Genomic DNA, 18,136 nt, shown 5'->3' on the forward strand with positions numbered 1-18,136 from the left:
CAGGGGCGGACCTGAGGCCCCCAGGGGCCCAACTGACACCTGCAGGGGCCCCTGACTCAATCCATCAATAAAGATGGATGACATGACAGCTTCAATAAGTGAAGCATCTCCACCGCCCCCTGGTGTCTAACTGCAGTATAAACCCTCCTCCTCCATGTTAGCAGATGGGACATGGACCAAACAAAAAAATCAAAGTAGACGTTAAATAAATGTTTGTAAAGATGTTTCTGTCATTTCAGGTCGTTCTTATCTCTCTGATGTTTGTTCAAGTTTCTGATCAGTTTGGTTTGAATCAGTTATTTGATATAAAAACATGGGACGTTGTGATTGACAGCTGAGACTGACTCCTGGTTGGTTGAGAGGGTGTGTGGGCGGGACCTCGATGCCACGGCTCCACGATCACTGCTGCACAGACTCGTCGTCCATCTTTGTTTATTTATCTGTTGTTGACTCCCATTTTAAACTTTAACAAACTTCATTAGGTTCAACATCTCACCTGTGATTCTGAAGAAGATTCTTTAAGAAGTGAAACGTGTGTTTTTACAGATTTATTTGTCAGTATGAAGAGTCACAGACTCTGATGGTTGTGACGTCTCCATGATCACAGTGAAGTTAATGAAACATGTTTAATAATACCATGTGTATTTCAAAGCAATGAAAGAATAAAAAAGCAGAACGGCAGCAGTTATATAATAAAAGTTATGTATAAATATTTAATGATAAATAAACTCAGAGGAGTTGCTCTGTTGATAAATCAGCAGGCAGATCTAACGGCGCCATCAGCAGGTCGTCCACTTCCTCCTGAAGAGCCGCCGCCTTTTCATTCAGCAGCATCTGGAACACAGAGACACGTCATCAGTCCACGTGTTGACGGACATGTTCAAACCTTCACGTGGAGGCACCAGGACAAACTCACTTTAGCCGAGGCCACGATCTGATTGGCCTGTTTCTTGTACAGGTTTTCTATCGTCTTGGACAGAATGGCGGGATCGGCGTTCGCCAGGTGAGTCAGCGTCTTGTAGCCGGCGTTGTACAGCTGCTTCGCTCGTGACTGGAGGAAAAAAAACAAACATATAGACATACTGTATATGACGATATAAACTAAACTTTATATATATGTTGTTTACGTCACTGACCTCCATGACTCCAACCACCTCCATCAGAGGGATAAGCTCCGCCTTCACACAGTAACTCAGCCTCCGCGTCAGCTCCGTCAGCAACGCTTTGAACGGCCACAACTCCTCCAGCTCCTGATCTCACACAGAAAACACGGGTTTATTAAGGTTCAACCGCTGAGAGCAGCTGCTGCAGATGCACGTCAGATGATGGCGGTACCTCCGTGAAGTGCAGGACGCAGGAGCAGAACGCCGAGGAGGAGCTGAGCAGAGTCTGAACGAAGCCTCGGCTCAGCTGGAACCGGTCAGCCACACTCCACAGGTTCGTTTCCCTCAGGAGAGAAAACAGCACCAGAGCCAGATACATGCGTCTCGCCACCGCCAAGTCCACATTCTGTCCCACGACCACAGAGAGACAGGACATCAGCTGATTTCACACCTGAACACTGTGAATAACATCCTGAGGTTTCTCTCTCACAAACTCTCTCCTACGTTTTTCACCGTCTGTCCGGCAGCTTTTCTCGCTACAAAACTCTCCGGCACGCCGACGGCTGCAGACATCTTCTGCTCGGCCGCTGACAGACGCGTGAACTGAAAGATACAACCGAGAATATTACAAAGCTGAGTAAAGAACAGCGACATCACAGTGTCCGGCGGCGACTCTGCACCTGTCTGAAGAAAATCATCCAGTCGGGTTTGCACTGGGCGACCATGTCGTACGGCGTCACCAGGTAGAGCAGGTGCAGGTAACTGTTGAGCAGCAGACCCTCCAGGCCGCGGGACAGGTCCTGGTACAGGACGCCACTGCAGCTCAGATCCACGGAGCCTGAGGACGAGAGGAGGGAACCGCTCACTGAGCTGTGACGTCACAAGCTGAGCAGGACAGAAACCATGGAGACCCTCACAGTGATGTCATCGTGTATCTTCTTGTATCACAGCGGAGAAACCAGCCAATCAAACAGATCATAGATCATGTGACTAAAACTACACCTCACGGTTATTATTTTGTTATAATTTCTTTGCTTTTTATTTTAAAGACCAATGTTGCATTTGTCATTTAGATATAAATTAATCACGGAAATAGTGTTTATAAAACTTTCAGGATGTGAAACTGGTGAAACTCAGCGTAGATGATGCGTCACCTTTATACGTAGCTTTTCCGAGCTTGGTGACCTGCAGCGTCTGAGTGTGTGACATCACGGCGATGAGATCTTTCTCCTGCAGGACGTCGACACACTGCTGCACCACGTCCCACAGACTCCGCTCCACACACAGCTGCTCCCGCTGAACGTACAACAGCGTCCCCTGCAGGAAGTCCCTGACCTGCTCCATCGAGGTGGTGATCTGACAACAACAGAGCAGCTGATTCTTACTTCTTCTTTTACCTCGTCTGCGTCATGAAGAAGAAAGAGGAGGCAGAAGGATTTACATTGAGTCCGATGAGCGACAGGATGAGACTCAGGATTCCTTTTCCATCGTCGTGCAGCAGGTGACTGCGACAGTTCTCCATCGGAGCGCAGACCAGTGTTTGAGCCTGAAAATAACAGAATCAGTTCGAGACGCAACCTTCAGTAAAGTCCTCTGTGATCGATCAGGCTTCAGTGTGAGAGTCTAGGTACCATGGTCCTGTCTTTGTCCTGCAGGACGAGGATACTCTCTCCCACTGTGTCGATGCCCGCTCGCCCGGCTCGTCCCACCATCTGTTTGTACTGACTCCTCTTCAGGAAGTCCGCGGCCACGTACGGCGACCGGAGAATCACTCTGGACATCAAGGGTCGTCAACAGATTAATAATCTTAGTATACGTTCACCGGTCGTCTTTATATACAGACACTGATCCGTCTAACCTGCGAGCCGGTAGGTTGATCCCAGCAGCGAGGGTGGAGGTACAGGCCAGGAGACAGAGCACGCCGTTGGAGTAGGCCTCCTCCACCAGCTTCCTCTCCTCTGTGGTCAGTCCGCTGTGGTGGTAGGCCACGCCGTAAGGCACCGTCCTCCTGAGCACCGGACACACCGAGCCGTCACCGCTGTCCTTCAGCTCTCTGAGGAGGACGACCTTCTCCTCCCGCCTGTGCTGCAGGAACTCCCTGTTCACAATCAGATGAACGACCCCGAGTCAGTCGCTGCTCACGACACCAGAGACGACAAACGACTGGTTCACTCACTCTTTCAGATATTTACAGATCATCCCTGCGACGTTCTCACAGTTCTTCTTGGTGGGACAGAAGACCAGACACGAGTGCGTGGGGATGACTTCAGTCACCAGAGCGATGATGTGGTCCGGGTCGATCTTCTGCATCGAGCTGGAATACTGACGAGAGAGATCAGACACAGAACTTATCTTCAAATATCAATATACTATACTATAAACTATACTAGCTGTCAATCACTCTGTGGTATCCACCCCCCCAACACATCCGGTGCTTTATGGTCTGTTTGACTCTAAATGAAGACTTGAAACTACAGACTGAGACATAAACTCCTGAGGAGAATGTTTACTGACGTTATAAAGTGAGAAGTAGAGTCATGTTCTCATAGACTTCTATAGAAACTACCTGTGGAGTCGCCCCCTGCTGGTCACTACACAGAATACCAGTTTCAGACACTTCTGTATTGGCTTCACTTCACGAGTAGAAGTTGAATTCTTTGTATGTGTGTGTATCTGTTGTGTAGTTGTGCGCTGACAGTGAACATGAAGACTACAACATGTTAATGTGAAAACTGTCTTTACCTTATAGTTGAGAAGACGTGAGAACCTGAAACACTCCTCCTCCTTCGGGTCCACTTCATAGATCGTGTCGTTCAGTTTGACATATTCTTTCAGCTGAACCTGAAAAGAGACATTTCACGTCTGATTAAATCTTCACACCTGATGAACTTCATCATCACAGCCCATCAGTTTCAGCGGATTAATACACACGTTTAAAATCACTCACAGGTCTGAAGTCATTTGAGTAATTTTCAGCCTTTAGAAACATCTGCAGGTCCCTGATGTTTCCCAAGGTGGCGCTCATGCCAATAATCTGAGTCTTATCTGGAAAATAAATCAGGAGCATTATTCATTTAATCCAAAGATAATAAAAGAAGAAATGATATAAGACACTTACTGCTCATGTACAGAACTTTAGCCAGAGTCATTTCAATGACAGCTCCTCTGCTTCCGTCGCCCAACATGTGAAGCTGCACACGCAAGAACAACAACTTCCATCAAACCTCAGAACATCTCAACACGTCAAACACCTTCTATTTAAAGTTTTACCTCATCAACCACCACCAGGCCGACGTTATCCAGCCGGCCAGATTCGATCAGAGAGTTCACGAGGCCGTGGCCTTTCTCTATCGTCGAGATGTAAAGTGACGTCTGGTTTCTCCGCTTCACTGGAGGAAACCTCCCCTTACTGCCAGCGTACTCCTCCACCATGAAGTCCAGCTCCAGGCCGAAGCTCGCCAACCCGCGGACCTGAAATAACCAAAGAGTGAGTCAGTGGAGTTTAGGAAAGGTGTCCCACAAGGCTCTATCCTCAGTCCTCTGCTCTTCACTGCGGACAACAATATCATCATCTCCACGACACGATAATGAGCAGTGTTTTGGTCTCGTACCTTCTCCTGCACCAGTGAGATGTACGGTAAGATGAACAGACAGTCCTTCTTCCTGCACAGCAGCTCTCGGAGGATGAGGATCTCTGCCACCAGAGTCTTTCCTCCGCTGGTTGGAAGAGAGTAGATCAGATTCTTCCGCTGCTGAACACAGTCGAGGTTCAGACACGTCTCCTGCCAATCTGAGCCAGAGGAGGAATCACAACACTGAGTTTCAGTGGCTTGAAGGAAAACAACAGAATCCACCTGCTAACATCTAAAGCTTGTTTGAATGTTACAATGATGATCATTTATAATAAAAAGTCTCACGAAAACTAAAGGTGACATCTTCAAATGTCTTATTTTATAAACTTCAAAACATCGTAAACCTACTTGGAAATAAACCCAGATTCTGATTCACACTGTCTTGATCATTCTGTTGATCACTGCTTATTCTATTTGACTATTTATTATAATGTACTCATACATTTTTGACTACTTTTTTATTCATGTTCTATTACTTCTTATTGTTATATTTTTAAATTGTAATATTTTGTATTGTATTGTGGTTTATTTAATATTTGTATTTCTTGTGAACATTGATCTCAAAGTGTTCTGATGTTTCATGATTCATCGTTTCAAGTGAGAACATGAAACATTTTCAACATTCTCTCGTTTCCGTCTCCGTGACGAACAACAGATTTGAACTCGTCTTCTTCGTCTCTGAGAAACTGAGATGAGCATTTAGTTTTAACTCGTTTACACAATCTGATGAATCCATAATGAAACAGTCCGTCACCATATAAGCTCTTGATTCCTCTCAGTTTGTACATCAGATCTTTTACTTTGGAGGGGAGTCCAAAGAAGGGGCCGAGGTCGGTCGTCTCCGTGGAAACCGTCTCCATGGCCTGCATGGCGACGCTGATCTCCTCGGAAACCACCGCTTCCTTCAACCCGACAGAGCGAGAGATGTTCGATGGAGCTGCAGCGTTACAGAGCATCGTCCTCTTCAGCTGATCCGTCACACTCCTCCTCGCTCGGCTCCGTCTCCTGGTTTTATCGTCTGTGTGTCTGTCTGTCCCGGCCTCAGACGTCCTCCTGTGTCCACTGTCTCCTGCGTTTCTAGAAGGTGTTGAAGTGTTATCTCCGTCCTGCAGCTTGTTCCTCTTCACACCTTCACCGATCTGTTCTTCAAACTGCATCTGGCTGACAGGTAAGTCCTCGAAGGGTTCGTCTCCCAGGACGTCCAAGATGGAGTCTGTGAGGACATCTTGGCAGGAGCGATTGTGGACGCGGTCTTCGGGCGGTGGCAGAGCGGCGAGGTCCTGCTGATCCACAGCCACGAGCTGGAGCTCACGCCGCCTCTCGTCTTGTTCTGCATCGTCGAGCTTCGCCAGGAGCGAGCTGTCGCCCAGGAGACTGTCGTAGTCCCCGAATAAATCCTCAGTGTCACTGCAGAACTGCAACGAGACACAGGAGCGTTCAGTTCACACGTCAACGTCAAACACAGACGGTCACTCATCATCTGTCAGCTGACTGCACAGGGATCTGATTCAAGAGGAGACTACTGATCGAGTATCTCTCTGTCGACTGATCTTCTAACTCACCTCAGCAGGTTGAGCCATGATGCTGGTGACCCTCCTGTCAGTGGGACATGTGTCTGCTCCTCCTCCTCCTGCTCCTGCTCCTCCTGCTCCTCCTCTCTTCCTGGCAGGTGTCATGTGACTCTGAGCTCCATCTCTCGACCTCTTCCTCCCGGAAACTCGTTTTATTCTGATGTCTCTGTCTCCACAGTTCATCGCTGTTCATGTTCCATGTTAAACAGCTGCTGAACAAACAGGACAGCTACAGACAGGAAGCTGAACACGCGCACGCACACGCACACGAAGCCTCTCTTCCGTTCAGATGAATGATGCTAACAGACGTTAGCCGTTGTTAGCTCCTCTAGACTCTTTGCTGCTTCAGCTCGTGAACTCGTCACTTTAAACAAATGTTCACAAATGTTCCATAAACTTATAAAAGTTTGTCGCAGAAACGATTCGATGTCAAATCGCTGGTTAAGTTTGAACTTGAGTGAAACTGGAGGAAACAGCAGCACGATGCAAAGTGTCAACAAGAGAGAACCCCCTCCGTCACTTCCGGGTGCGTCTCACAGGCTCGCTCCCGGCTTCCTCTCGTTCTTTAAATAAAAACAGTTTATAAACTTTAATCAAACACAAACTGTTTCTGTGACTTTAGCTGCGACCAGAGGAAGTTACTTTATTACTCGATTACAGTAACGAGACATAACGATGACGTCATTAACTTAGTATTTAATTTTAGACGTTAACGAGATTTTCAGCGACTTCGCTCATGCAAACAAATAAATAGATTTATTAACACAATTAAAATCACATGTTAAATATTTATTATCTGTAGATGCAGCTGTAATTAAAATAAAATTATATTTGTTATAAAACCACAACAGACAAACGAAGAGGTAGGAACTAACAGTTCCTGCTCACGGACGCGCCGGACCCTCTAAGTGGTCGGACCGCTTCTCTTCCTGTGTCAGGTCAACATGTTCACTCTGAGATTGTCGCTGCGGTTAAACTCGATTTTATCTCAACATGGAAACACGAGTAAGATCAAACTCCACGTTTTAGTTTCTGTGTGAATGTGACGCAGTTTGTTACGTTTTCAAATCAAATGTCTGTTTACTTCCAGTTAATGCTAATGCTAATGCTAGCTAGCAGCAAGGAGACTGTCTGAATGTGACATTTGTCTCTGTAGGTTTGAGGAGTGTGACGTCAAACGTGGTCCAACGGAAAGATGACGTGGTGAGTGATGTCATTCACGACAGGAACCTCAGGTAATACGTCATAAATTGAGTTTAACCACGTGATGATGTTTGTGTTCATGTCGTCAGCTCGTGAAGATGGAAAATCCGTTTAAAGAGGCTCAGACCGGATGTGTCCTGTGTAACGTGCAGGTGGATTTTAAGAACACCCAGGTGAGTGACACCTGTTTGTCTGAGAGAGAGAGAGAGAGAGAGAGAGAGAGAGACTCTGTCTGTCTGTCATGTCACTAACACGTCTACCTGTCCTACAGCTGCTGTCTCAGTTCATCTCCCCTCACACAGGACGGATCTACGGCCGACACATCACAGGTGAGTGTCTGTGACGTCAGGTGATCGATGTGACGTCAGGTGATCGATGTGAGATCAGATCTGTGACTCGTCTCCTCTGATTCTTTAGGTTTGTGTGGAAGAAAACAGAAGGAAATCTCCAAGGCCATAAAGAAAGCTCACTCCATGGGTAAGATTCTGTTAACTCGTTACTGAAGCTGTTTTCAGACATGAACTGAACCACTGACGTGTTCCTCACATGTTCCTCACATGTTCCTCACATGTTCCTGACCGGTTCTGTGTGTGAGAACAAATGTCAGAGTCAGTGTCTCTGGACATGTTCTGGATCTTCTCCTGCAGCCTCCTAGTAGAATGTGTGTAACATGTCAGAGTGAGTCCATGTGAGGAAACAGCAGGACAATGTGTGGAAGCTTCCCAGAGAGCGAGTGGACGTGTTGATGAGGTTTCTAACACGTGACGGACGTGAAACTGGAAGAACTCAAATATCTCAGGATGAAGAAGAGACACGTAGAAGACAAAGACGTGTCCAGACAACATTTTACTGAGTTCATGTCTGAAAACAGCTCCTGTCCACAGGGTTCAGTCGGTTGTTATGTTAATTCACCACTAGATGTCACTAAAGCTTTCTCAGATTGAATTCACTCGACTCTCTTTCCTCCAGGTTTCATGTCGGTGACTCACAAACACCCACAGTTCATGAGGGATCCCAACATCTGTAGCATCAAACATCTGCATTAGTGGATGGACCCGTGTGTGTGTGTGTGTATATGTGTGTGTATATGTGTATGTTTGTGTCATTTGTGAATTAAAACCTGTTAATTATGAGTCTTCTGTCGTCAGTTTTTTATCGTTCACCTCATCAAGCTGTTTTCTTCACATTGAACAAACTGAAACAGTGTGAAGTTTAAAAAATGTAAAAATATCTTAAGAACTGAACTATTACACTAAGTTAAAATAACAACACATTTTCATTATGTTAACAAATGTATTTTCAAAAAATGTAACCGAGTAACCTGAACATTTATAATTTTTACAGTATAATGATACAATAGTTTCTTTACAATGAATATTTCAGCTTTTTAGACTCAACAGATCAAACTGTTCATTGTCAGGATCCAATCAGCTGCTTCCAAACATGTAGTGACATCAGAGTCATGTGACCATTAAAACCAGGCGTGTGCTCCAGTCAGGACTTGCTGTTCCTGCGTTTCCTCTCCCTCCCCAATGACGCCGCTCTCGGCCTCTTCCGACAGTTTGTCCCACTGGAGTCGGGAGCGTCGCACTTTGTGATCGTGGAAACGAGTTCATCGTGTTTGGAGCCGCAGACGACAGGAACAGGAAACGCCTCCAGAGTCAGAGTCTGTGTGTGGAAGAGAGGCGAGCTGGCGAACAGAGCTGTGAGCGCCTCACGGAGCAGCAGGTTGTTCCTGTGCTCAGACGGATCGGTGACGGTTTCTGCAAATAGACAAACACACAGATGAGTTTCTGAACATCTCCGCTGTGCATCACATGTTTTATAAACTGAAAACCGACCTTTTCCTGCTTCGTTCTGCCGCTTCTCTCGGACTCTCCTCCTCAGCGCTGAAACATCAGCCTGCAGCGTTTCCACCAGACTCTCGCTCTCCTCCACGTCTCTGCACGCTTTCTGTCCGACACACGGAAACATGAAGGAGTTCAATACGATTCAAACATGTTCCTCAAACCACGGGACTGTTTCCTCTGGTTCTCACCTGCAGCTCCAACTGCAGAGAGTCGTTCATTTTGTTCACTTCATTGACTTCTCTCAGGAGCCCGTTGGAGGAGAAGAACTTCGACCTGCAACAACAGGGAGAAAAATCAACATCGTAGGTGTGATGTAGGCGTGTGATGTAGGTGTGATGTAGAGGTGATGTGAGGTGATGTGAGGTGATGTGACGTGACGTGGTAGTGCAGACGTGATGTAGACGTGACGTAGGTGTGTAGGTGTGATGTAGACGTGACGTAGACGTGGATGAGATGTAGGTGTGTAGGTGTGCAGCTGCGTCCGAGGTCGTACCCGTGTTTCTTCATGGTGAGGTTATAACCTGCTGCTGAACAGGAAGTGGACACCTTCCAGTACGCCAGCTGCTCCAGTAAACCCAGGTTAGTGACCAGGACGGGAATGTTGAGGAACGTCCTTCACAGGCGAAGAAACATTGAACGTCAAATATTCGTTGGTTCCAGTTTCCATGTTTTTATCATATGAGAGAAAAAATGTTTTGTTTTGTCTGATACAATAAGTGAATAAAGTTAAAGGATGTGATCGATATATTTCTCATCAATTAATCAAGTAAATAATTGTCATATTCAAAAATAACCAGAGTTTCCGCTCTAATTAGCATCAAAATATATTTAAAATAACAAAAGTCATTACTTTTTAAAATCTTATATCTAAACTCATGTCCAGTCTCAACAAAGACAGTGACGATGATGATAAACTCAGCGTGTGAAGACGAGCGGCGGCGGCCTCACCTGCTGCGGGAGATGAAGGCAGCGTACTCCGTCCGGTGAGTGGCCCCCGGAGACGTCAGCTTACTGGGCGTCAGCAGCACAAACACCATGTGAGGGTTGGACAGAGACGTCTTCAGGTTCTCGTGGACGAGCTTTTCTCTGAACGTCATCCGTTGATCTGTGTTCCGCCGCTGTCTGTACCAGCCAATCACGTTCTCCTGCAGGGGCATGACATCATCAGTCACTGCTGGTTCTAATCCACATGCAACATTTGGTGGTTTTTTACCTGCTTGTTGTCTGCCAGGACTTTGTCTAGCGCCTCCATGTTCACGTCTCCAACACTGTTGTAAAAACTTCACACACAGAAAGTTAAACAGTTTAACATTAAAACAACCGAGTGGATTAACCTGCAGAACTCACCTGTTCAGCCTGGGACAGGTGATGTGCTTCTGAATATCTGTTGCAGAAATGAAAGATTTACTTTTCAGCAGAGGAAGAAGTGTTCAGGCTCTTTACTGAAGTTCAAATACTCCTGTCAAAGTAAAAGTCCATCATGTGACTCAAGTTAAAGCAGAGAACTGACTGTAGATCTCCTCGATGTGGATGTTATCAGCCTGAGAGTCACTGATCGTCACCTGCTCCTCGAAGCTGCTCCGTCCCAGGACCAGTCCCTCCTGCAAGCAGAACCAAGCAGATGGGATTAGAACCAACATCCAAGTCACATGGAGGAACCAGCTTCATCACTGACTCATCACCTGACTGATCCCTGAGCTGCAGGATTTAAAGTGAAGCTCAGTTACTGAACTTTACTGAAGTCACAGTTTTAATGATTCAACTGCAGATGAAGAGAAAAACATTAAACGAGATAAAAGGATGAATCAGCATCTCGTGGTTTAAGTTACTAGTGATGTTGAGTAAACTGAGAAGTTTTTTACTTTACAGAGTTAACACTATTTAAAACGATATTTACTGATGGAAGAATCTTTTATTGAATGAACCATCAGATCATGATGAGCTTCAGTCACGTGTTGTCGCTCCTCTCATTAAAACAGCTTCATCACATCCAACGTGTTCCTCACCGAGTCCGAGTCACTGTTCAGATGCTGAAACATTAGAGAAGATAAAACGATCCCGGAAACACGAACTGTGGGCTCCGCCATGTTGTTTCTGCTGCTAACCTGCAGCTAACCTGCTGTTAACCTGCTGCTAACCACCTGCTAACCTAACCTGCAGCTAAACCACTGTTAACCTGCAGCTAACCTAACCACCTGCTAACTGCTGCTAACCACCAGCTAACTGCTGCTAACTGCTAACCTGCAGCTAACGAGATGCTAACCAGCTGCTAACTGCTAACTAACCTGCAGCTAACGAGATGCTAACAACCTGCCAACCCGACCTGCAGCTAACGAGATGCTAACCGCTAACCTGAGCTAACGAGCGTCACGGCAGCGCAGTGAATCTACGTCAGCACGCCAGGATGACGCGGCAGCAGGGGGCGTGGTCTGTCGTAGCGGAGCAGCGGATCGTTTTTTCTCGTCTCGTCTGAAAAAAGGTAAATAAATAAAACACGTGATTTAGTTCGTGTTGATTTCACCTGAGCTCAGTTCATCAGTTCAAATCAGGTTCGTTCGGTTTAATCTCGACTTTCACCGTTAGACTGAACTTCTACTCGAGTACTTCTACTCGAGTACTTCTACTCGAGTACAGGGGAGCTGGAGCGAGTACTCTTCACTTCGTGTTACTTCGTGTTACGTAAAGTACTTCTAGTATTTAAAGTTTAAGTCCTACACGTGTTCCAGAGAACTGTGAACACAGAGAACTATTTACTCAGATTAAAGTACAAATACAGTTATATAATAAAGTTAAAATCCTGCAGAAGTGTGAACGAAATGTACTTGAAGTATCCAAAGTACAAGTACTGTTTATGAACTTTATTCAGAGCTGTGTTTAGTTCATATACTGTTTAATTATTGTTTTATTATGGATGAATATGTGAGCAGAGGTTTCACTTTTCAGCTTCTCATGTGAAAATATTCAGTCCTTTGAAGAAACTCCTGCTGTTCTGTGTGAATTATTCTTTGTGACAGTTTGTAAAATAAATCGATTGTTTGTGTTTGATTCTCCTTCAGAAATAATCACTTTCAAATCAAATGAAACAGAAACAAACTTTTAAACTGAAAATCAAACAATGGATCAATATTTAAAAGTTTTAGCGATTTAAAAGGTGATGATTTCAGTATCGGACGATTAAACCTTTGACCTGATGGTGGCGCTAGATGAAAATGCTGCAGGATTCATCCTCTGGAGAATCTGCTCAGTCCATCTGTTGTACTTCAGTCTCAGACGATGACGTGACCTCGGAGCCGCAGATCAGTGACCTCAGCTGTCGGGATGGACGACCTCCGGGCCGTGGCTGTGGGCGCTTTCCATGCGTGGATGTTCGTGGTGGTGTTCCTCATCATGCTGCCCGCCATGTTCGGCCTCTCGCTGGGCGTCACCAGCGTCTACATCCAGATCCTGGTCAAAATCCTGGAGGTAACGTAAAACACAGTCACAGACTCTCAGCTTCCTGTCTGTTGTCGTGTTTTTACATTCAGACACTTTGTCGTCTTCATCTTCACTGAGCGTGTGTTCAGTCTAAATGTCCGAGGTCACGTGTCTTTGTAGTGGGCGACGTTACGAATCCAGAGAGGACGCCAGCAGCAGCCGAGCGTTCCCGTGCCTCTGCCCAACGGTGAGTCCGTCATCTCACATGTTCATCACCTGTAAGATGAACACAGGTCTTCGTCACGCTCATGTAACGACGCTTTAGTGTCAAGAGGTCGTCAAACTTCCAACTCCAAAAAGTCTCTTCTCAAAAAGTTTAAATTTCTTCGTTTCCTGTGGTCATGTCTACACTGCCCCCTAATGGTTTCCAGTGGTGCTGCTCCGTTTCATCCCCGATCTGAATCGATTAATCAGTAAATTCACCTGAAGCTGTTTTAATAATCGAGAATATTTACTGGTTAAGTTTTCTGAATATCTTTGTGTTTTGAACCACCCAAAGAACTAATATATATATATATTATATATGATGTGATTACTTTCATCAGAATCAGGATCTTATGTAAATGACTCAGCACATGCTGTCCGGCTGCACTCAGGTCATGTGACTGTGTGTGTGGGAGCTTCCCATTGGTCGGCTCGGACCTCTGATGTCGGGGTGTTAGGCTGCGTGAAGAAACCCACATGGCTCGTTTCAGGGTGATGACGCAACAGCAGCAGATTATATAAGTTTGACCAAACAGAGGACAGACACACACACACACACACACACACACACACACACACACACACACACAGTTTAGCTGTAACATAAAAACACAGGTCTGTATCTGGACATGAAGCAGCTCTGTGTCAGTCTCAGTGTTCATGAAGAGTTAAACACGTCGTCCTCGTGATCTCAGACAGTTTCACACACGGTCACATGACTCAGAGTTCAGCAGGATTCAAATCACACAAACAACACAAACTAAACTGAACAACTCATTTTCATCGTCCTGTGACCAGACTGTGTAATTTCTCTGTCAGTTAATGAGTCGAAACACAAACTGATCATTTAAAACATGTTCTCGTTAAACTGTGGAAGATTCAAACACGTGTGAACACAGACGTGTGGAAACTGTTTAAATCTGAGTCACATGTTCAGAGTCGTTTATGAGACATTAAATAAAGTTAACTGAATTTAATCAGGGATCTAAGTTTCATATCAGATCAGAGATCGTCATCTGGATCGCCCCCTGGTGGCTGGCTGCAGTATAAGTCATGAACCCCTCCTCCTCCATGTTAGCAGATGGGACATGGACCAAAGTAAAACCTCAATACCACAGCTTCACGATCACTACTGAACAGACTCTGACTGTAAATCATCTCATCACCACAAGATGGCAGCATTTGTGTCCGAGATATTTTGGCTTCATTTTTGTACAACAGGAGGAAGCGGAGACGTTGGAGCGTCGTTACCATGACAACAAATCTTATTATAAATGAGTACAAATCCGTCATTCTTAGTAAAATCTTAACTCAGTTTTCTTCCAGGGATCATTGAGCGAGCGGGCGGCTCGATGGAGGAGGAGATGGCGCCGCTGCGGAACTCTGTGTCCCCGGCAGGGGCGGAGTTCTCCCTGAGCGACGCCCTCTTCTTCTACAAGGAGGGCGTGGAGAGCATCGTGGACGACCAGGTGACGCAGCGCTTCTCCTCCGAGGAGCTCGCCTCCTGGAACCTCCTCACACGCACCAACCACAACTTCCGCTACATCAGCCTCCGCCTCACCGTCATCTGGGGCCTCGGCGTCTTCGTACGTTACTGCGTCCTCTTCCCTCTCAGGTCAGTGTCATTTATTAATATTAATAATAATGTCTCATATCAACACTTTGTGACTCTGGTCCTGGACGTGCATCTCTCATGTTCCTGCAGAATCACTCTCGCTGTCATCGGACTCTCGTGGCTCGTGATGGGAACGACTCTGGTCGGCTTTCTGCCTGAAAGCAGGTACGACAACAACAACTCAGTTTGCAGTGTGTTGATTAACATGTTGTGATGTTCATCCATGTTGTGTGTGTGTGTGTGTGTGTGTGTGTGTGTGTGTCAGTGTGAAGACGTGGCTCAGTGAACTGGTTCATGTGACCTGCTACAGAATCTGTGCCAGAGGTTTGTCAGCGACCGTCCACTATCACAACAGGTCAGTGGGAGCGACTGGTTTCATCGAGAAACGCTGCGGTGAAAAAACACCAAGAAATATGAAGGAATCTAGAAATACAGAAAAACTAAATCCAGAAAAAAGAAATTGAGGGCAGCTAGAAAATCCTAAGAAATTAGATAATCTAGAAGCATCTAAGAAAACTACAAAAATATTAAGAAAACTGTAAAATACTTCATCATCTTTACCGTTGTACTGTAACGACATGAAGTAGCACAAGTATAATAATAATAAAATACCCTGGTAAACGTCAAAGTGCAGGACTTTTACTTGTAATGGAGTATTTTTGTACTTTTACTGAAGGAAAGTATCTGATTACTTCTCGTGTCTACAGAGAGAACCGGCCTCAGAAAGGAGGAATCTGTGTATCCAATCACACGACACCGATCGACGTCGTGATTCTGGCCAATGACGGCGGCTACGCGATGGTGAGTGTCGTCCGTCCGGCGGCTCGGCGCGTTGAGGACGTGATGTCACAGCTCTGTGCTTCCTGTCGTCCTCAGGTGGGTCAGATTCACGGAGGTCTGATGGGGGTCATCCAGAGGTCGATGGTCAGGTCGTGTCCCCACGTTTGGTTCGAGAGGTCGGAGATGAGAGATCGCACCGCGGTGACCAGCAGGTTAAAGTCACAACTTAGTCGCTCCAGGCCTCAGACGCTGGTTTTATCTCCAGGAGCCATGAAGAGTTTTTATTTTCACTCTGAAATATGTAGAAATTAAAAAACTCGTCTCTGTTGTTCGTCTGTTTCCTGGTTTATCCTCGTTGTCGTGACGACGGATGTTGACTCATGGAAACCTCTTCCTGTCTCTGCAGGCTGAGAGCTCACGTAGCAGCAAGGAACAAACTTCCCATCCTGATATTTCCTGAAGGTCAGTTTGCTCCACGCCGCTCTGCCGCTGGTCATGTGAGGGGTGATGGCGGTCAGATAACGACTTCCTGTTTCTCTGTGTCAAACAGGAACTTGCATCAACAACACGTCGGTCATGATGTTTAAGAAAGGAAGCTTTGAAATCGGAGGAATCATCCACCCGGTCGCCATCAAGGTACAAACCACGACATCACGTTTCACCACACGTCAAAAACACACACGCCGTTTCCAGACATGACAGCGGAACCGGACCCATCAGAACCTCAGAACCTCAGAACCTCAGAACCTCAGAACCTCAGAACCTCAGACCTTCACATCCTTGTTCTCTGTGCTTCAGTACGACCCTCGGTTCGGAGACGCGTTCTGGAACAGCGGTAAATACAACATGGTGAGTTACCTGCTCCGCATGATGACCAGCTGGGCCATCGTCGTCAACGTGTGGTACCTCCCTCCCATGACCATACAGGTACGAAGCCCCGCCTCCAAAACACCCGATCTGTCGAGACAAAGATTCATCTGATTTTATTTTGAAATTGAAAATAAAATGAATTAAAATAGATTCTGTGTGAGAGATTTACTACTTGTTTATTTCTTGATTTATAGATTCAGTATAAAAACAGTAACTAAACATATTCAGGACTCACTGGTTTAAAAACTTTAACAATCAATGAATTGAAGGAACATTGTTGCTCTACATGTAGTTATATAAACATTCTATAACACTAATATCTGTGTTTCCATGGCGACGCGAGCAGGACGGTGAGGACGCAGCTCAGTTTGCCAACAGAGTGAAATCTGCTGTCGCTCATCAGGGCGGACTCCTGGACCTGGACTGGTGAGGAGCCATCAGTACTCAGAGTACTCATCAGTACTCAGATTACTCATCAGTACTCAGATTACTTCAGAACGAGGAGTTCCAGCTCATTTTCCTTCTGAAGCTGTGAATTAAAGTTGTTTCTTCTTCTCAGGGACGGAGGATTGAAACGAGGGAAAGTGAAGGATTCTCTGAAGGAGGAGCAGCAGAAGAAGTACAGCAGCATCATCACCGGACAGAACAACGTGGACGAGCCGTGACCCCCCCGATCACGACTCCTCGTCATTAACGATATGAGAACTTTCTATAAACGGCTCAGATCCTTGTTTCCTTCCTCCTGACGTCCTGTGTGTAACGGTGTGTGTTCACCAGCAGGAGGCAGCGTGTGATAACAGTTGACTCGGTCCAGATCATGTGACGCTTTAAAATGAAGCAGATATTCAGTTCAAAATGTTATTATCTGTTTATAAATGTGTTTTTAAACTGAACATGGATCTTTATTTACTGGACACACACACACACACAGACACACACACACACACTTTTATATATGTATTGATTTATCTTTTATTGATGTACTTTTTAAACGATGTCATCATTGAGTTGTTTGATGTGAAGATGAATTCATCGACTCGAAGACGACGTGAACAGTTTGAAGAAGAGGTTTCACGTTCTTCATCTAACGTTTCATGTTCAACAGTTTCAATTCAAGACAAACACACACGTGACAATAACAGGAAATAAAAACATGAGAAAATGAATCAGAACAGAGAGAAGCTGAACATTTTTAATATTTAGATCAAGAAAAATAAATGAGAAGCAAACAACAAAACTAAAAAGATGAATTTCAACCCGTAATTAAAATGAGATTAAAGATTTTTATATTTTTTATATTGTGGATCCTCTTTTATGTTTTTCTATCATCAGATAAAACAGTTTGAGTTTCCAACCTGTGGGTGGAGACCCCCGGGGTCACAGAGGAAACCTGAGGGGTCACGGGATGAAGAATAAAATATGAAACCAGGACGTCGTCTGGAACAGAAAGATCTGGATCTTTTATTTCTTCACGCCTCAGAAAATAAATAAAATCAAACTGAGACGAGCAGCGTCAGAAAAAACAACACGTCAGATATTTAAACAAATACTAATCATAAAAAAATTCAATTTCATTTGTTTCCACTTCTGAAACAAACTCGCGTTTTTTCTGCTTTTGTTTAATTTGAGTCCAGTTTGAATTTAAATAGAAAAGATTATAAGATTAAATAACTGAAGTAAAAGATTTCATCTCTTCTGTTCATATGGAAATCTAATAGTTTTAAATATTTCCCATAATTCAGAGAGGACACGTGTGTTTTTACTATTTGCAGTAAAAATCCATCAGATCTGAGTTTTATATTAATTTTTATTTACATTTTTTCTCCAGAAGTTT

The 18,136-nt window shown here is 45.2% G+C and overlaps 4 protein-coding genes across 5 annotated transcripts; 2 read left to right on the plus strand and 2 right to left on the minus strand.

Annotated features, from left to right (window-relative positions):
- Nucleotides 1-685: 685 nt before the first annotated feature.
- Nucleotides 686-6,833, minus strand: helq (helicase, POLQ like). The gene is made up of 18 exons (XM_035184933.2): nucleotides 6,298-6,833; nucleotides 5,490-6,150; nucleotides 4,715-4,893; nucleotides 4,374-4,574; nucleotides 4,222-4,294; nucleotides 4,051-4,148; nucleotides 3,846-3,944; nucleotides 3,280-3,425; nucleotides 2,962-3,201; nucleotides 2,735-2,876; nucleotides 2,545-2,649; nucleotides 2,258-2,459; nucleotides 1,784-1,941; nucleotides 1,608-1,706; nucleotides 1,336-1,509; nucleotides 1,137-1,250; nucleotides 917-1,051; nucleotides 686-834 (listed from the first exon to the last, which is right to left on the minus strand). The coding sequence occupies exons 1-18, from the start codon at nucleotides 6,487-6,489 to the stop codon at nucleotides 730-732; spliced, it is 3,123 nt and encodes a 1,040-aa protein (XP_035040824.2). The 5' UTR covers nucleotides 6,490-6,833; the 3' UTR covers nucleotides 686-729.
- A 320-nt stretch (nucleotides 6,834-7,153) lies between these two features.
- mrps18c (mitochondrial ribosomal protein S18C) lies at nucleotides 7,154-8,642 on the plus strand. Its single transcript, XM_047344438.1, has 6 exons — nucleotides 7,154-7,311; nucleotides 7,463-7,509; nucleotides 7,599-7,682; nucleotides 7,781-7,838; nucleotides 7,927-7,986; nucleotides 8,479-8,642. Exons 1-6 carry the CDS (start codon nucleotides 7,251-7,253, stop codon nucleotides 8,553-8,555), a joined length of 387 nt encoding a protein of 128 aa, XP_047200394.1. The 5' UTR covers nucleotides 7,154-7,250; the 3' UTR covers nucleotides 8,556-8,642.
- Nucleotides 8,643-8,788: 146 nt separating this feature from the next.
- Nucleotides 8,789-11,682, minus strand: abraxas1 (abraxas 1, BRCA1 A complex subunit). 2 transcript variants are annotated; one of them, XM_047344436.1, is made up of 9 exons: nucleotides 11,366-11,682; nucleotides 10,870-10,960; nucleotides 10,707-10,743; nucleotides 10,573-10,639; nucleotides 10,308-10,504; nucleotides 9,853-9,972; nucleotides 9,548-9,632; nucleotides 9,351-9,462; nucleotides 8,789-9,272 (listed from the first exon to the last, which is right to left on the minus strand). In XM_047344436.1, the coding sequence occupies exons 1-9, from the start codon at nucleotides 11,444-11,446 to the stop codon at nucleotides 9,004-9,006; spliced, it is 1,059 nt and encodes a 352-aa protein (XP_047200392.1). In that variant the 5' UTR covers nucleotides 11,447-11,682; the 3' UTR covers nucleotides 8,789-9,003. The 2 variants fall into 2 exon arrangements, with proteins under 2 accessions (XP_047200392.1, XP_047200393.1); XM_047344437.1 differs by lacking the exon at nucleotides 11,366-11,682 and adding an exon at nucleotides 11,257-11,302 and having other exon boundaries at nucleotides 10,922-10,960.
- Nucleotides 11,683-11,696: 14 nt separating this feature from the next.
- Nucleotides 11,697-17,195, plus strand: gpat3 (glycerol-3-phosphate acyltransferase 3). The gene is made up of 13 exons (XM_035184943.2): nucleotides 11,697-11,838; nucleotides 12,624-12,821; nucleotides 12,954-13,020; nucleotides 14,364-14,652; nucleotides 14,743-14,817; nucleotides 14,918-15,007; nucleotides 15,360-15,453; nucleotides 15,529-15,644; nucleotides 15,839-15,894; nucleotides 15,983-16,068; nucleotides 16,231-16,359; nucleotides 16,649-16,728; nucleotides 16,862-17,195. Exons 2-13 carry the CDS (start codon nucleotides 12,678-12,680, stop codon nucleotides 16,965-16,967), a joined length of 1,332 nt encoding a protein of 443 aa, XP_035040834.1. The 5' UTR covers nucleotides 11,697-11,838; nucleotides 12,624-12,677; the 3' UTR covers nucleotides 16,968-17,195.
- Nucleotides 17,196-18,136: the final 941 nt, after the last annotated feature.

This window comes from Hippoglossus stenolepis, chromosome 18, assembly GCF_022539355.2.
Source record: "Hippoglossus stenolepis isolate QCI-W04-F060 chromosome 18, HSTE1.2, whole genome shotgun sequence".
Lineage (NCBI taxonomy): Eukaryota > Metazoa > Chordata > Actinopteri > Pleuronectiformes > Pleuronectidae > Hippoglossus > Hippoglossus stenolepis.

Excerpts from the sequence above, each read along its gene's own strand:
- helq (XM_035184933.2), bottom strand. The coding sequence starts at position 6,489 with ATGAACTGTGGAGACAGAGACATCAGAATAAAACGAGTTTCCGGGAGG. Across the intron at positions 4,575-4,714 it reads TCTCACTGGTGCAGGAGAAG|GTCCGCGGGTTGGCGAGCTT; the intron begins GTACGAGACCAA and ends TGGTTATTTCAG. Across the intron at positions 2,650-2,734 it reads AGGACAAAGACAGGACCATG|GCTCAAACACTGGTCTGCGC; the intron begins GTACCTAGACTC and ends TGTTATTTTCAG.
- gpat3 (XM_035184943.2), top strand. The coding sequence starts at position 12,678 with ATGGACGACCTCCGGGCCGTGGCTGTGGGCGCTTTCCATGCGTGGATG. Across the intron at positions 12,822-12,953 it reads TCCTGGTCAAAATCCTGGAG|TGGGCGACGTTACGAATCCA; the intron begins GTAACGTAAAAC and ends GTGTCTTTGTAG. Across the intron at positions 16,069-16,230 it reads TCCACCCGGTCGCCATCAAG|TACGACCCTCGGTTCGGAGA; the intron begins GTACAAACCACG and ends TCTGTGCTTCAG.
- abraxas1 (XM_047344436.1), bottom strand. The coding sequence starts at position 11,446 with ATGGCGGAGCCCACAGTTCGTGTTTCCGGGATCGTTTTATCTTCTCTA. Across the intron at positions 10,744-10,869 it reads CCACATCGAGGAGATCTACA|ATATTCAGAAGCACATCACC; the intron begins GTCAGTTCTCTG and ends TTTCTGCAACAG. Across the intron at positions 9,633-9,852 it reads CTCACCATGAAGAAACACGG|GTCGAAGTTCTTCTCCTCCA; the intron begins GTACGACCTCGG and ends CTGTTGTTGCAG.
- mrps18c (XM_047344438.1), top strand. The coding sequence starts at position 7,251 with ATGTTCACTCTGAGATTGTCGCTGCGGTTAAACTCGATTTTATCTCAA. Across the intron at positions 7,683-7,780 it reads TGGATTTTAAGAACACCCAG|CTGCTGTCTCAGTTCATCTC; the intron begins GTGAGTGACACC and ends CCTGTCCTACAG. Across the intron at positions 7,987-8,478 it reads AAAGAAAGCTCACTCCATGG|GTTTCATGTCGGTGACTCAC; the intron begins GTAAGATTCTGT and ends TCTTTCCTCCAG.